General features: G+C 54.5%; 1 protein-coding gene across 7 annotated transcripts in view; it reads right to left on the reverse strand.

Moving 5' to 3' along the window:
- Window positions 1-14,534, reverse strand: part of NUP98 (nucleoporin 98 and 96 precursor) — a 36,467-nt gene extending 21,933 nt beyond the window's left edge. For 2 of the 7 annotated variants that reach the window (XM_064405109.1, XM_064405097.1), the window contains exons 1-14: window positions 14,400-14,513; window positions 12,968-13,114; window positions 10,900-11,003; window positions 10,441-10,542; window positions 10,103-10,282; window positions 9,289-9,428; window positions 7,692-7,799; window positions 6,927-7,110; window positions 5,904-6,067; window positions 5,052-5,189; window positions 4,431-4,491; window positions 2,037-2,129; window positions 1,420-1,560; window positions 367-500 (exon numbers count right to left, since the gene is read on the reverse strand). In XM_064405109.1, the coding sequence (XP_064261179.1) occupies window positions 367-500; window positions 1,420-1,560; window positions 2,037-2,129; window positions 4,431-4,491; window positions 5,052-5,189; window positions 5,904-6,067; window positions 6,927-7,110; window positions 7,692-7,799; window positions 9,289-9,428; window positions 10,103-10,282; window positions 10,441-10,542; window positions 10,900-10,972 (1,518 nt within the window). In that variant the 5' untranslated portion in view covers window positions 10,973-11,003; window positions 12,968-13,114; window positions 14,400-14,513. Of the gene's footprint in view, window positions 1-366; window positions 501-1,419; window positions 1,561-2,036; window positions 2,130-4,403; window positions 4,492-5,051; window positions 5,190-5,903; window positions 6,068-6,926; window positions 7,111-7,691; window positions 7,800-9,288; window positions 9,429-10,102; window positions 10,283-10,440; window positions 10,543-10,899; window positions 11,004-12,967; window positions 13,115-14,078; window positions 14,202-14,399 lie in introns of those variants that run through there. The other 5 variants (XM_064405102.1, XM_064405070.1, XM_064405077.1 and 2 more) reach the window with 4 other exon arrangements.
- Between the last annotated feature and the right edge of the window lie 225 nt (window positions 14,535-14,759).

Consider the following 14,759-nt stretch of genomic DNA (forward strand, 5'->3'; position numbering starts at 1 on the left):
AAGCAAAGCACTACAATTATTCCAAGCATTAACAACAATCCATCTTTATTCCCAATCAGCAGCAGGGAACACAGGAACTCCACAGCCAAGGCTGTGATGCAGGCAAAAGCAGGAAATCATGGAATGGTTTGGGATGGAAAGCACCTTAAAGATCATGTACTTCCAACCCCCTGCCATGGGCAGGGAACTCAACTGGAATAAAATCAAGCACTTTGTGTCCTGGGGGGTAAAAAGCCACTGCACCACTGGGAGAGCACAGAGGGCAGCTTACCTGGCTGCTCAGTGGGCACTGAAGTGAGGACTGCACACAGAGCAACCAATCCCACCTGTCACCCATAAAACGAGTTCAGTGCTATGGGCACTCACCTCTTCCTTCTTCTTGGGGTCTGACATGGGGTTTCTGAAGAGTGGGGAGTCCCCAAAGGGCGAGTAGGTCAGGCTGTTGAGGTGCTGCTGGAGGACAGCTTGCTGGGCTGCAGAGGCATTGGGGTCTGTCAGAGCTACAAGAGGAGCAGCATTTCAGTTTTAGAGCTCTGGGAACAGAACCAGGGCAGGGAGAAACACAGCAGTGCCCAGAACATCTCCTTCCTCCATCAGAGTGTCCAACCATATTTACTGAGTTCTCATGGGTGAAAAGCTGAGGGTGGAGAGAGCTAGAGCAGTGGGAAGAGCCCAGCCTGCCAGAATATTCAACTAATCCAGCTGGCTTCTGAAAGGGTGTGCAGGGAAAACATTTCATGCAGAACTTTGACATTACTGCTACCACAACCATACAGGTATACAGTCCCCTCTACAATGGATTCTAAATCTTGTCTTTCTGTCTTAAAGCATTTCATTTTAATTCCTATTAAAATGCTCTAAGACTTCACCCCATGAAACATTCAAGCCACCAAAAGGAGCTTAATTCTAATTCCAACAAAGCCAGGGTGGGATGTGGGCATTCCCAAAGAACAACAAAACCACTCTCAGAACAACAGGGTCTTATTGTCAGGGTCTGCAGGAAGTTAAGAGGAAAGCTGGAGACAACTGGGTCTTATTTTTGTCCCAAAGGCACAGCATTCCTGTTAATAAAGGCCCTCTAGGACTTTCCTATCTGGAAGTAGTGAAAAAACCAATGCTGTACTTCCCTAACTTTTCATTGTGCACATCTATTCTTGCTGCCCCAAATTCAGTTTGGGAAAATTACCAATCTTCAAGACAGTGCTCTAAAACAAGTGCAATTATTGGGCACGTAAAGCAACTTGGAATTCCTTTACAAACATACATATAGCTAGCAAAACAAGGCTCATAACACGGTCTGCACTGTGACTGAGAACAGAGGCAGCCCCACGGAGATGCTCTGTTGTTCCAAACCCTTTGGGAGGGTGTGCTCCTGTGCTCAGGCCCGTGGGCACAGGCAGCAGGCTCAGGGACACTCACCTACAGCAGGCTGAGGGGCCCCGAAGCCCAGGGTGGCTGTGGAGGTGTTGAATCCTGGGGCTCCGAACGCGCCCGTCCCCAGCGTTCCCCCCAGCTTGGGCTGGGTGTTTCCAAACAGGGACGTCTGTCCTGCCCCCAGAGCTGTGGCAGGAGAGGGAGGTCACTGTCAGTCACCACGGCACTCTGACAAGGTCACAGGCACAACCAAGCATTCCTTCCTGGACTGCAGGAAACGCTCCCATGCCCAGGGAGGCTGCAGGAGCAGAGGCTCTGAGCACAGAGCACCTCACCAGTCCCAGTGATGCCCCATTTCTACCAGGCCACTTGGCACTGTGCTAAGAAGCTCCCCTGGAGCTGCCCTGAGCCATTCTGCCTTGAAGGTGAACCATGCCCACCCAGCCTTTCCTAACTCAGCTACAGGCAATGCCCAGGCTGGACCAGCACTGCAGCCTGAGGGCTGGAGCTGCCCAGAAATGGGCTGGGAAATGCTGGAGCTGCCCAGAAATGGGCTGGGAAATGCTGGAGCTGCCCAGAAATGGGCTGGGAAATGCTGGAGCTGCCCAGAAATGGGCTGGGAAATGCTGGAGCTGCCCAGAAATGGGCTGGGAAATGCTTACCTGTTCCAAACCCTGTTCCAAGTCCAGTGCCCAGAGTCCCAGTCGCAGGCTTATTTCCAAACAAGCTATTTCCAGCAGTGTTGGCACCAAAACCTTCAACAACAGAATGAGCAGCTCATTAGAGATGAAATTAAAACCATGTATTTAAATTAATAAGCCTCACAGGGTCGAAGAGCCCTGCCAAGTCAAATTTCCCACTGTTTCCAGCAGCACGGGTTAAACTGGCAATTGGTAAGAAGGGACTAAACACATTTTAGTTACAAATATAGCATTAAAGCAGCACAGAAAAATGCTGGTCTGCCTTCCTAAGCTTTTCAGTTTGTTACAAACTTCAGAGTTTCCCTGAAAGGGCTGACATGATGCTGCTCTATCTGGCAATGGAGGAAAACGTGCTGGGGTTTTTTGAGTGCCTGGAGGGAACAAACCTCATTTCATCCTGTTTATACCACACACATTTCTCTGACCCTCACCACAGAGCAGGTGGGAACTCAGATCTGCACAGTTCCAGGGCACAGCTGTAGCTGCAACAAGGCCACCCCAAACCTACCATGAGCTCAGTTCTACTGCAGATGCTGACCCCATCCCACGGCTGGTTAGCACACAAAGCCAGGATTAAACTGAAAAGCTGCAGGTGTGCAACAACCCCTTGGAATCCAGCTCCATTCCTCCTACAAACTGCTACCTAGGCAAACCAAAACCACACACTGCAAAGGCTGGTCTCCACCAGACAGTGCCAACACACTGCAGGGCCATGGAGACCCTGAGCAGCAGAACAAGAACTCAAAAGCACCTTTCACACCCCTGGGAGGCTTACACAGGACTGCTCACCAGTCAAATCCTGCTTGCCAAGGTGCTGTCCTGGCTCAGAGCACTGAGAACTACAAAGAGCTTGATCTGGGAAGGACCTAAAAGCTCAGCCAGCTCCCTCGAGTCTGTATGGGCAGGCTGGCACAGCAGCTGAAGGCAGGGCAGGCCTCACTGCCTTTAAATAACCAACACAAAACAGCACTACAGGACAGGGACAGCAGGGTCCAACCCCTTCTACTCCCTCTCAGAGACACAGGTTTTTTGCTGCTCTGAAATGCAGAATTAAAAAGGCAGGAGAGAGTTCAGTCCCATGAAAGAAGCTGCCACTCCCTTCAGCCATCCTTACACATTCCTCCTGCTCAGTCACACCCACCCAACATCAGCTCTCACACCAGAGGCCACCAGGAACACGCCACCAGCTCCTCAGGACTTTGGTCCTTCACACCACAACAGCCACAGCTGAACTGGAGCTGACTCAATTCACCTTCACTGCAGTGCAGGATCTCCTGACACCTGCCCAAGCCCAGGGATCACTGGTTTTACCCCAATTCTCCCAGTGCTGCTGTGCCAACACAGCGCGTTCACAGCCTCCTAACAAACTCCTCTGCTCCCTGAATCCTTGATTTCAAGAGTTTTCAACCACAGAATTACAGCATGGGTGGAGTTGGGAGGGACCTGTGAGCCCACCCAGGCCAGGCAGGGCCACCTGCAGCAGTGACAGGAACGTGCCCAGGCTTTGGGATGTCCCCAGACAGGGAGACTCCAGCCCCTGCCTGGGCAGCTGCTCCAGGGCTCTGCCCCTGCAGGGAAGGAAGTTCTTCCTCAGGCTGGGCTGGAATTGTTGTGTTTTAGTTCCTGGCCATTGCTCCTTGTCCTGCCACTGGCACCACTGAGCAGAGTCTGCACCATCCTGACACCTCTGGAGAGACGTGGATGGATGGGGTATATGGATGGAGGGATGGAGGGATGGATGGGTGGATGGACGGGATGAGATGGATGGATCCCCTCTCAGCCTTCCCTTCTCCAGACTGACCAGGCCCAGCTCCCACAGCCTCTCCTCACCAGAGATGCTCCAGACCCCAAATCATCTCTGTGGCCTTCCCTGGACCCCCTCCAGTAGCTCCTGGTCTTCTTGAGCTGTGGAGCCCAGAACTGAACAGGACACTCCAGCTGAGGCTCCCTGGAGCTGAGCAGAGGGGTAGGATCCCCTTCCTGACCTGGGAATGCCCTTCCCAATGCTCCCTTGGATCCCAGGGGCTCTCCTGGCCATCCCAGGCTGAAAATTCCCTTAAGGACTCACCCAAACAGTGGCACTTGACCATCTACTTCCCAAATCAGGGAGCCCCACCAAGAGCAAAGGCACAACCCAGCACCCAGCACATTCCTCTGTGCCAGGGCCATCGTTCACCTGACAATTCCAACACTACAGTACTCAGCACGTGCTCTCTGCAGTGTGTGGTACACAGAGTACAGATTTACATGACTGAAACCACACTTCTTCCCCTGTGCCCAGACTGGAAGGGTCTGCAGGGGCTCCTAAGGGCAGAGCAGGGTTGTTACCGAAGAGGCCCCCGCCCGTGGTGGTACCAAACGAAGGCGCGCTGGTCGTGGTGGCTCCAAACCCAGCAGGCTTGTTCCCAAACAGCGTCTGAAAGGAAAACAACAGCAATGTGGGAACTGGGACGTTGACAGCGCAGGAATTGTATTGGTGTTTGGCTGCAGGCAGGGAAGCAGAACTAAAGCCAAGCACAGCTGAGCCCCCCAGCCCACCCTCCCATGAGTGGGGTTATCCCAAGCCAGCTGGAAGATCCCCAAAAGCAGCTCTTAGGGTCAGACTCAAGGGGCTTAAAGGACTTGTCCAATCTCAGTGATCCTGTGATTTTTGCTCCAGCAGAACCAAAATGACTGAGTATCAAAAACCAAGGCTGTTTTGGTTCATCACAACTTGTAACCTGTATTTCCAACCCTATGCTGAGGCATCCCAGGCACTGAGAACCTTGAAATCTCCTGCTGCTTTTATCACTCCACACATCACTTGTTAAAAAAACGACTCTACTACACCTGTTTATCCTCCAGTGTACAGCAAACCACCTGACTTTTGTATCTCAGACATCCTGATCCCTAAGCTGACACGAGTTCTGTGCAGCCAGCACCCCAGAACAGGGCTCTGCTTGGTTTTCTCTCTTTATTGCGGAGGCACAGACGTACCGAACCACCAACACCAAATCCCGTGTTGGCTTGTCCAAAAAGGCCAGTTCCCGTTCCAAATCCAGTCCCAGCATTTGTATTGGCAGCTGTCCCAAAAAGGCCTCCAGGCTGTGAGGGCTGGGTGACCCCAAAGAGACCCTACAAAAAGGAACCAGGTTAAGGTAATGCTCCCAGGCTTTTCCAAGTCCAGCACTGACAACAACACATCCAACACACAAAATGAGGCAAAACAACAATGCTGCATTTGCCCTCGTGCTGGGGGAAGAGGAGGGGTGAGGAGCATTCCAGAAGCTTTAGTCCTCCTCCAAAAAATTAGTTACTAAAAGGAAATTAAAAAAAAAAAACAACAAAAATTTATGCTCCAAGATTTAAAGGATATTGGAATTTCCTCATCACTTTGAGCAAGGGAGATGGAAAAGAAACATTTCACAGGGTTTTCTGGGAGAAGTCACAACGAATTCACAAACAACACAGGACATCTGGAGCCAAAGCCTCTAGTTATACAAGTTACAACTACATAGACTCTTTCTATCACACAAGCCCCCAAATGTTGCTCATCTGTCACCAGAAAGCCCAGGACTTGAATTCCCATAGAAGCTGATAATGGAATGACATTATCTGTGTGAAAATGATGGGAAGCACAGGAGTTGCAAGAGAGCAGCTGCTTGAGAAGGTGAGGGGGTACATGATTTGTGAACAGCTGCCTGTTCTCCAATTGTCAGGAACAAAGCTGACTGCCAGCAGGTTCCTCACTCCACCGCAGCCTTCAGAGCTCGGCACCCCCTTTCACCCCCTGCAGTGGACTCTGAGGCACACCCCAGAGCTGCAGCAGAGCACTGCAGCCCCCCTTACCATGGTGCTGGTGTTGGGCTGGCCCAGGGTGCTGGTGCCCCCGAAGGAGAAGCCGGTGTTCTGCGTGGTGGTGGCCTGGCCAAAGGGTTTGTTGAACAGACTCGTGGTCTGGGACTGCTGCCCAAAGAGCCCCCCGGTGGTGCCCGTGCCAAAGCCGGTGGTACCTGGGACACCAACGGGAGTTAGAGACCAGCCCAGCAGACAAACACCCCAGCATGCACACAGCTAAAATGGTCACAGAATGTCCTGACCTGGGGAGACCCCCAGGGATCCCCCAGTGCCAGCCCTGCCCTGCCCAGACCCCCCAGCCCCAGCCTGGGCACCCCTGGCAGCGCTGGCCAAAGGCTCCTGGAGCTCTGGCAGCCTCGGGGCCGTGCCCATTCCCTGGGCAGTGCCAGCAGCCTCTGGGGAAGAGCCTTTCCCTGCTCTGCAGCCTGGCCTGGCCCAGCCCCAGGCGCTCCCTGGGTCCTGTCTCTGTTCATCCAACAACCACTTCCATTCCTACTGCCTGCAGGATTTTGGATCTGTTTACAGTCAAATTCCACAAACACAAATATCTATTACTAGGAAAAAATCCTTCCCTGGCAGGGTGGGCAGGGCTGGCACAGGGTGCCCAGAGCAGCTGGGGCTGCCCCTGGATCCCTGGCAGTGCCCAAGGCCAGGCTGGACACTGGGGCTGGGAGCAGCCTGGGATAGTGGAAGGTCCCTGCCCATGGCAGAGTGAGACTGGGTGGGCTTCAAGGTCCCCTCTAACCCAAACCATTCTGGAATTCTCTGATCTATTTACTTTTTGATTTCCACCAAATCCTAATAAAAATCCCAATGTTGTTTGAACTTTTCCAAGGGAAAGTAAGAAAACTGATGCCTATGGCAGGGAGCTGCACGAGTCAATGCTGGCAATGCAACCAGCACAGCTCTGAGCCCACAGCAGTGTCTCAGCATTTTGCATCACAGAACTCTAAATGGTTTAACAGAATATTTGCACACGCACTCACAGGAACACCAGGGCCAGGCAGTACTTACTGGTTCCAAAAGCAGTTTTATTCTGTCCATAGGAGAAGCCTGTATTGGTCGTGGAAGAGCCAAAAAGTCCTGTGGCTGTGCTGGACGTGGCAGTGGAAGAGCCAAACAAGCCAGCAGTTGCTCCTGCTCCTACAGGATTCGTGGGCCCTTTCCTATTTGCCTGGTAGTCTTCCAAACGGAGTTCCTAGAGGAAAATCCATCTCTTTTTACCCCGGGCAAGGGCAGGAAAATGTCCTTACCACACTCACACAGCACCCCATCTTCACCAAGGTGAAGGCTCAAGAAAAGCTGCAACACCACATTTTTAAAAACAAGGACACTAAAAATGGGACCTGAAGTTAGATCCATGTTTTTACTTCAATTTGACATCCCAGAGCCTTTTCAGATATTTTATAAACTCTCTGTTTTGAAGGGTCAAACAAAGCAGCCCAAATGGGAAGGCCCCAGGATAAATCCTTGGGAACACTAGTTTGTAACAAACAACTGAGCTCTGCCTGGGATCCTGCTGTTATCTCAGCAGAGCAGAGCTGTTCCCAACAGGATCTCATTCCTTCTGACAAGATGAAATTTCAGCTCTCCCAGACCTGCATTAAGCACTTCAACCCAACTGCAATTAACGTGGCGCTGCATTAATTGTTTTACGTGACAGCACCCCTCGTGTGTGATGCCAATATTGAAGGTTCATTAGTATTTTTGCATTAACGAGCACAGACAGTAACTGTGGCCCAGAAAGGCCCGAGGCAAGGCTGTGCCCCCTGCACTGACCTCGAGGGACTTGCTCTCGTACTCCTTCATGGCAGTGATGCACTGGTGCTTGGTGTTGATGTTGGTGCTGACGCCGGATTTCACCATGGTGTCCGTGCCGGTTGGGGGCTGCCAGGAAGGGAGGAAGGACCAGGTTAAAATCCAGGAGACTTGGGGGAACACAGCCAGAGCTCCCTGCAGATCCTGGGAAATCCTACACCTAGCACAGACCTGAGGCTCTGGGTGACTGCTTTGCCTGGGCAAGACCCCACCTGCAGAGCCCCCAGCCCTGGGACCCAACAGCAGGAGGATGTGGGGCTCTAGGAGCCAGTCCAAGGAGCCAGGGAGCTGCTCCAGGGCTGGAGCCAGGCTGGGAGAGCTGGGGGTGCTCACCGGGAGAGGAGAAGCTCCAGGAGAGCTCAGAGCCCCTGGCAGGGCCTGAAGGGGCTCCAGGAGAGCTGCAGAGGGACTGGGGACAAGGGCTGCAGGGACAGCACCCAGGGAATGGCTGCCAGTGCCAGAGGGCAGCAATGGATGGGATCTTGGCAGTGAGGAATTGTTCCCTGGCAGGGTGGGCAGGGCTGGCACAGGGTGCCCAGAGCAGCTGGGGCTGCCCCTGGATCCCTGGCAGTGCCCAAGGCCAGGCTGGGCACTGGGGCTGGAGCAGCCTGGCACAGGGGAAGGTGTCCCTGCATGGCAGGGTGGCACTGGGTGGGCTCTGAGGTCCCTCCCAAGCCAAGCCTTGTGTGACTGCATGGTTTTATGATTCCATCATTATTTGTACAGCTGAGGCCTCACCCATGTGTGTTTAATGATGATCAACAGTGGAATTAGCAACAGGAACATTCAAAACAACTCCCAGCAATTCTACTTTCGGTTTCACTTTAAAAGCAGTTTACCTCAGCTTCTGACACAAATCCTGGAGCCCAGCAGGAATTTCACTATCCCCCCTCTTTTTAACAGTGCTGTGGAAGTACAAATCTGCAGCACTGCAAGAGCCCAGGCAGCAGCAGCACAGCTCTGCCCCCAGAGCCTCAGTCTTACATCAGCTCAGTCCGGACATGAAGAGGGGCGAGATGTGCATGAACAAGTGTTGGGAACACAGTCCCCAGTCCCTCCTCCAGCAGGCCCCAGGTAGCCCAGCTCCCCAAGGCCTCTGCTGGGCCACCCTCCAGGTCCAACTGCCACCAAACTTCGCAGCAGTTACTGAATCCTGTCTTAAAGGGGACTCGTCCAGGGGAGGCAGGACACCACTCCTCTCCTTCCAGGTGCCATTCCCAGAGCCAGGCTGGCCCAGGAGAGCTGCGCTGACTCTGCCCCATCCCAGGATGTCTCTAACCCTCACTGCTGCCAGCCTTTGCCATGGATCACCTTGAATTCCACGGCACCTGCTGGGAAGGCTCAGCTTTAGGAGCTCCTGTACTCCTCCAGCGTTGGCTCTAAACCCAGCAAGCCTGAAATTCTACAGTGGTTGACAAGGGATGTTCTCAAATCAGGTCAGAACACTTCCACATGAACTCTTTTTCACCTCAGTGACCAAGACATCACACAAACAACTGCAAAACTGAACACCTCCCACAGCAAACGGGCTGGACTAGGAAGAAAGAGAAGAACTTACATTAAATTTAATAGTCGTGCCAGTTGGAGCAGCAGTAAAGCTGGTTGGGCCAAAGAGAGAGCCAGATGTGCTCCCAAAGGGGTTGGAAGTGGTGTTGGTGGTCCCAAAGAGCCCTCCACTGCTGGTGCTCGTACCAAAGTCTGAATAAAGCACAAAAAATAATGTCAGCATTACAACAAACCCAAATTAAGTATTTAAAACTTAAACCCTAATACTTCATTCAAATTAGAAACTGGTTTGAAAATCGAAAGAACAGCTAGGAAAAATAATTTGACAGCAAAGCTGGAAGCTGATGGTGCTGCTAATGCAGTTCTCTGCTGCAGAACTGTCCTTAACTCAGCACCCCAGAAACAGCAGACAAACCACAGCAGTTTCCTTCCATTCCCAACAAGTAGGAAGAAAATAACAGAGTAACTTTATTATAATCAGTGAGGCTCCTTTTTTTTTTTTCAGAAGGGGCTGCAAGCAGTTGCTTTTGCCTCATGAAATTACAGAAGAGTTTAACAGCATCCCCTGTCTTCTCCTGACACAGACAAACCCAATTGCAACTGCTCTGCCACAGGATAAAAACCTAAAATCAAATAGCATCGAAACAGTACCCAGGATAAAGAATTCCAACCAACCACCTTTGGCAATTCATTTTAAAATGTAGGGCTGGAATCACAGCTACAGATTCAGGAGCATGTGGGCACAGGGATGTCACTGTATCCTCCAGGAGAAACCCCCAGCCCCACCCTGACCTGTCCCAGCCCCAGGTACACCCAGCTCCCACAGCTCTCCCACCCAACAGCAGAGGGGAGCCAGTGTCACTCACTTCCAAAACCAGCTGGTTTGTTCTGTGCAAAGGCATTGTTCTGGGATGAGAACAGGCTTCCACCAGTGCTGGTGGTCCCAAAGAGGCTGTTTGATGTCCCAGTGGATGTTCCAAAGCCAAAGCCAGTGCTGGTGGAGGAGGTGGCTGGCTGGTTGAAGGTGGTGGACCCGAACAAGCCTCCTGCAGACAGAAACAGGCTGTTAGTCCTTCACAACCTCCTCTGCTTGGGAGCTCTGGCAGCTCCCCATTGTCCTGTGCCTGGAGGGCGCTTTTTGGCTGGTTTTGGCAGGATTTTGCTGGTCCTTGGCCGGGGCTGTCCCCTTGTCCCCGGGCAGTACCTGGCTTGCTCTGCGTGCTCCCGAACAGGCTGCCCGTGTTGCTGCTGGAGCCGAAGGCCGAGGTCCCGAAGGCTCCTCCGCTGGTGGTTCCAAAGCCAGCATCTGCAAGCACAGCCCAGTGAGCCCCTGGGGCTGCAGCTCCACAGACTGCCCCAGAACAGACACTGCTTCCCCCCACGCCCTCCCAACAACAGGCTGCTCCAGCCCCGGAGCACCCCAGCCTTCCCTAAGCACTGCATTTCCCACTCTGTCCACTGAAGGAATGTCCACAGCACACACGGAACCCTGGTTGTCTGCCCGAACTGAAAGCTTGGCTAGGGGTGAAGCCTCAGGCTCCTGAGCCTCTTCCAAGCCAGCTGGAGCACCCAGCAGCTCCCCAGCTCCATCCCACAAGGGATTCTCTGAGCTGCACTCCAGGAACAGACACCTCATTAAAACCACCCTGGATATTTCACTTACTTTGCCCAAAAGTTGAAGTTGTCCCAAAGCCGGTGCTGCCTCCAAACGGAGTTCCAAAGGATTTGTTAAACATTTTCAGGATCTGTCAGGTTTTCTTCCTAGACCTGGAAAGCAGAATTGAGGTTTTATTGAAAGCTCACCCTGCAAACTCATTTCCCACTGCCGAGGGCAGCAATCCCACCAGAATCCTTCAGCACCAAGCCCATGGCACTGTGTGATTCCAAAGCCTGCCACAGCCCCAGGAGGGTCAAGGACACCAACATTCCAGTGACACCGAGCTAAGGAGATGTCACTAAACATCAGTGTCCCTAAAATGAAGGTGTCACCCTTAATTATGGCTGCAGTTCCTGCCCATCTCAGCCTGTGTCCTGGGCTGCAGCGATCCCACAGCAATCCTGGGGGTTTCCAGGAATGATTTTCCTGTTCCACCCTCTTTGCCAACTGCTTCAGGCACGACAGAGGGGAATGCACTGCACAGGGGTTACAGGAATCCAGCCCCCCTCTGCTCCCCACCTCTGCACTTCCCAGCAGCTGCTGTTCCAGGGGAGTTTTCCAGGCCCAATTCCCTCTCCAGCCCCCACGGTTTATTGACAGCACGTTCCTGCTGCCTCTCCCCAGCACAAACAGCTACAAACTCTGCTCCAGCTCTCTGAGTTTATCAACAAACCCAGCACAATCATCCCCACAGCTCCCCGGGCACACTATCAGGGAACTGTGGGCTGCTTTCCTGCAGCTTCACCACTGGAAGTTCCAGATTAGCCAAAAACGTGCCAGATTCACAAAAAAAGCCAGTACTACCCTGAATAATGTTCATATTATCCCCAAAAGAGCAGTACTAGCAACAAAAGAAAAAGCTAGAACTAGAAAAACAAAATGTCATGTTAACCCAAAAAAGCCATTTAGCAGGAAAAAGTCAAAGTTAGAAAACAGGCAGTGTTACCCCAAAAATGCCATGTTAACCAAACATAACAGGTGTAATGACCCATGGAAAGCCATATTAGCCAGAAGACAATGACAATACTAACCAGAAAAAACACACATTACTAAAATAATGTCCATTAGCAAAAAGCAATGCTAGTACCACCCCACTGCTGTCCACACTGAGCAGGAAATGCAGGAATTCCCCCACATTCCCAGGCACCCCCTGGCAGCACAGCCACACACAGCACTGCAGAACTGAGAACAGCAGAACAAGGATGGCCCTCACCAGGAGTATTCCCAAATCCAACAACTCCAGTGAAAGCCAGAGCTGCCCTTTCCTGTGCCCAAGGCTGGGCACTGCCAGCACAGCCTCCCCCAGGGACATCTCCACACCCACCTGCTCATCCCTGAAACTCAAGTGTCTGCTTCCATAGCACCAACAGCACCTTCTGGGAATGGCCAAACCCAGACTGGAGCAGCCACAGCTCCCCCCATCCCAGAGCAGCTGGAGACTAAATCAGCCCAGAACAACCAGCCCAACCCCACACTCCCCTGGCAGGAGAACCAAAAAGATGAATTTACTGCCACCTCCAACAGACACACACCAGAACTTTGGGGTTAAGGGGCTCCACACACCCACAGGCAAATCCTTACAGGCTTCATTTGCCACAGGAAGAGATTTCAGTGAAAGGATCCGGGAAAAAGCCAGGAAAAGCTGCTCTGACAAACTCTCAGAGCTCCCCAAGCTGAGAGGAGCACCCTGAGCCCTCCTCACCTGCTCCCCTGGGATCCTGGGGCTGGCACAGCCCTGCCAGCCCAGGCAGTGCCAGCTGTGCCCCACGGCCACCTTGTCCCCAGCCCAGAGCACTCAGTGCCACCTGCAGGGGACACCTGCAGGGATGGGCACTGCCAAGCTCCCTGGGCAGCCCCTGCCAAGGCCTGAGCACCCTTTCCATGGGCAAATTCCTGCTGCTGGCCCAGCTGAGCCTCCTGTCAGGGAGTTATGAGTGGAAAGGTCCACCCTGCACATCCTTCTCTCCAGGCTGACCCCCAGCTCCCAAACACACTTCTCCATTCCTATGGAATATTCTCAGCCACCTCCCCCTGTGCCAGTGCAAGGCTCCCTTCCAGGCCAGATAAAAATCACCTGCACTTTCCAGCTCTCCGAGGTGGTGACTCTCAGCCTTATCTGCAAATTCACAAGTCACTCATGCTCTGTGGCTGCTCTTTGCTAAGTCACTGCTCCCACATTGTCCTGAGGTCACTAAACGCCAAACTCTACCTAAGAGGAAAACTAAAAAATCATATTCTAAGAGAAAGCACGTTATGGAAAGATTTCCCCCTCCCGCAGCAAGCATTCTGTTCTACTTCAAACCCACCCCTCCTCCCCTGCACCTTGAGGGCTGTGCCCAGTTCTGGGAAAGAGACCTGGAGGGGCTGGAGCGTGTCCAGAGCAGGGAACGGAGCTGGGAAGGGGCTGGAGAATTGCTGAGGAGCTGGGAAGGGGCTGGAGAATTGCTGAGGGAGCTGGGAAGGGGCTGGAGAATTGCTGAGGAGCTGGGAAGGGGCTGGAGAATTGCTGAGGGAGCTGGGAAGGGGCTGGAGAATTGCTGAGGAGCTGGGAAGGGGCTGGAGAATTGCTGAGGAGCTGGGAAGGGGCTGAGGCTGGAGCAAAGGAGGCTCAGGGGCCCTTGTGGCTCTGCACAAGTCCCTGGCAGGAGGGGACAGCCGGGGGGGTCGGGCTCTGCTCCAGGGAACAGGGACAGGAGCAGAGGGAACGGCCTCAGGCTGGGCCAGGGCAGGCTCAGCTGGGCCAGCAGCAGGAATTTGCCCATGGAAAGGGTGCTCAGGCCTTGGCAGGGGCTGCCCAGGGAGCTTGGCAGTGCCCATCCCTGCAGGTGTCCCCTGCAGGTGGCACTGAGTGCTCTGGGCTGGGGACAAGGTGGCCATGGGGCACAGCTGGCACTGCCTGGGCTGGCAGGGCTCTGCCAGTCCCGGGGATTTGGGGATTCTGTGAGCCCAAGAGCTGGGCCAGAATCAGCAAAAGCCAAGGGTTTCACACAGCACCCCCCTCCCACTCGCTGCACCCCCAGCCCAAAGGCTCCAGCTGAAGTTTAACAGCAGCAGCACAAACCCCCCCAAACAAACCCGTGTCATCCACAGAACTTTAAGTCACACGTAACCAACCCAACTTTAAACCACGACTAATTAACACGGCAGTAAATAACTCCCGGCCCCGGGCACCGCCGGGCCGTTACCCGCATCCACAGCCGCCTATCCCCCGCGGAAAACACCCGCAATCTCCAACCGGACCCGCACCGCGACGACCAAAAAGGCCTAAAAATCCCCCAAAAGCGGCCCGGCACTCCGCAGACGGCCGGGGCACGGCTGCCGGGAAACCCCACCCGCCCAGGCCTTCCCGCCTCCCTCCGGCCCTCCCTCCATCCCGGGGCCTCCCCCGCTCCGGGACCGCCCGGTCCCGCGGCACAAAAGGCCTGGCGCCGGCGCCGCCGCCGCGGCGGGCGGGCAGGGCGGGCAGGGCGCGGCGTGCCCGGCGCGGGGCGGGCGGCGGGGCTCACCGTGGGCGCCGGGAGCGCCGCTCGCAGCGGCCGGGCCGGGTCGGGCCCGCGGTGCCGCCGCCGCCGCCTCACGGGGCCGCAGCTGCGTCACAGCCCGCGCGCGCGCTCCCGGCCTGCCCCGCGCGCCGCCCCGGCCCCGCCCCGCCCGCCGCCCATTGGCCGCGCCGCGCCGCCCCCGCCCGCAGCTCGGCGCTGATTGGGCCAAGCGGCGCCGCGCACTGAGCGCCCATTGGTGGGACGGGCGGCGGAGAGGGCGGGGCGCGGCGCCGCGGAAGGGTCCAGAACGGCCCGTGTCGCGGCGCCACCCTGACATCCGGGGCGTTTGAGGGGGGCGGGGCTCCCGCCGCGAGGACCAATGGT

Source organism: Passer domesticus, chromosome 2 (genome assembly GCF_036417665.1).
Source record: "Passer domesticus isolate bPasDom1 chromosome 2, bPasDom1.hap1, whole genome shotgun sequence".
Lineage (NCBI taxonomy): Eukaryota > Metazoa > Chordata > Aves > Passeriformes > Passeridae > Passer > Passer domesticus.